General features: G+C 33.6%; 1 protein-coding gene across 1 annotated transcript; it reads left to right on the forward strand.

The window, feature by feature from the left end:
* The first annotated feature begins 269 nt into the window (after positions 1-269).
* LOC146560079 (olfactory receptor 51E2-like) lies at positions 270-1208 on the forward strand. The gene has a single exon (XM_085244391.1). It carries the CDS (start codon positions 270-272, stop codon positions 1206-1208), a length of 939 nt encoding a protein of 312 aa, XP_085100517.1.
* The last annotated feature ends 279 nt before the right edge of the window (positions 1209-1487 follow it).

Below are 1487 nucleotides of genomic sequence, written 5' to 3' on the forward strand. Positions count from 1 at the left end.
GCCTCATGGGGCATCTTTGGCATATATAAAGAACAACATCATCATCATTGGTAATTACAGCACTCTAAGGGTGAAGTTAGGGTGATGCAAGGCTTCAGGAAAAAACAACAACACAGGTACAACTAACTTTGTGTTTCATAATCAAATTGAAATTGCTTGTTAATTTATGATAATTTCTTTTAATTGGAGAAATTTGATACAGATTTTGACAAGCAGGAGGAACATATTGTTTTCCATAGGAAAGGAAACAGTTTAAAGATTGTATAATTATGTATACTAATTCATCTACAAGTAGCCTTCTAACACTGCAATCACTGGGCTTATCTAGCACAGATATCTATCCAGCATTTGTATTTGGAACACTTACCTATTTAATTATTATGTTTTCCAATTTGTTGGTGTTAACAGTCATCGCTATGAATAAAAAACTACACAAGCCCATGTTTATCCTGTTGTTCAACTTGCCCATTAGTGACATAGTGGGTGCAACGGCTTTTTTTCCTCATCTCATTTTTAGCATTGTGGCAGAGAACAGACTTATTTCCCACCATGCATGTATTTTTCAGGCTTTTCTGATTCATGTTTATGGTACAGGAAATTTGCTCATCTTGAGTGCCATGGCATATGACAGATATATTGCTATATGTTTTCCACTGAGGTATACAACCATTATGAATTCACATAATTTAATGAAAATGATTGTTATAACATGGTTCATAAATTTGTCAATGATGTTTACATTGTTTATTCTGCTTGTACGTTTCAAAACATGCAGAACAAACATTGTAGATTTTTACTGTAACAATCAGTCATTAGTAAAATTAATCTGTGACGACACCAGTGTGAACAACTACTATGGATTAGCAACTATATTCCTGCTTATGGGAGGCCCGTTGGCACTAATTTGGTACACATATGCACAGATCTTGCGTACATGTGTCATTACTAATCATACAGATGCCCGGCAAAAAGCCATTCAGACATGTGCTACACATTTAATTGTTTTCTTAAGCTTACAAATCAACACTGTCTTTGCATTGATTTCTCACCGCATCGACAGCTCATCCCCTGTTCTGAGAAGAGCATTTGGTGTGTCTGTTCTAATTTTTCCCCCTTTCTTTGATCCTATTATATACGGACTGAAAACTAAAGAACTAAAGCAATGCATAGTAATGTTTCTAAAACGAAATGTGGGTTTAACAATGTAGCCACTTTTCCGATTGAATGTGCTGTTTACATATGTCTTTTTTATTCTACAGAGTAGGTTAACTTCTGTTTCAGTTGATAAACTGATTAAATCTTGATTGCTTTTTATCAAATTATTTAATTACAATCTAACTGACATAAGTTAGTCCTTTGAATACTAAGTTTCTTCGGAGAAATCTTTTCTTGATCTCCTCTGTGTTGTAGTTTTTGTTTTCTTTTTTTGTAAATCAAAGACCACCAATGAAGCTAAAGAATAATCTTTATGCAAAAATAATGATAAA

The sequence above is a fragment of the Mchenga conophoros genome, linkage group LG14 (genome assembly GCF_057382185.1).
Source record: "Mchenga conophoros isolate Kocher_MC1m ecotype Shallow Benthic linkage group LG14, M_conophoros_male_GT1.1, whole genome shotgun sequence".
Taxonomy (NCBI): Eukaryota; Metazoa; Chordata; class Actinopteri; order Cichliformes; family Cichlidae; genus Mchenga; species Mchenga conophoros.

What these genes read in the sequence shown, in the direction of transcription:
- LOC146560079 (XM_085244391.1), top strand. Translation starts at nt 270, where the DNA reads ATGTATACTAATTCATCTACAAGTAGCCTTCTAACACTGCAATCACTG.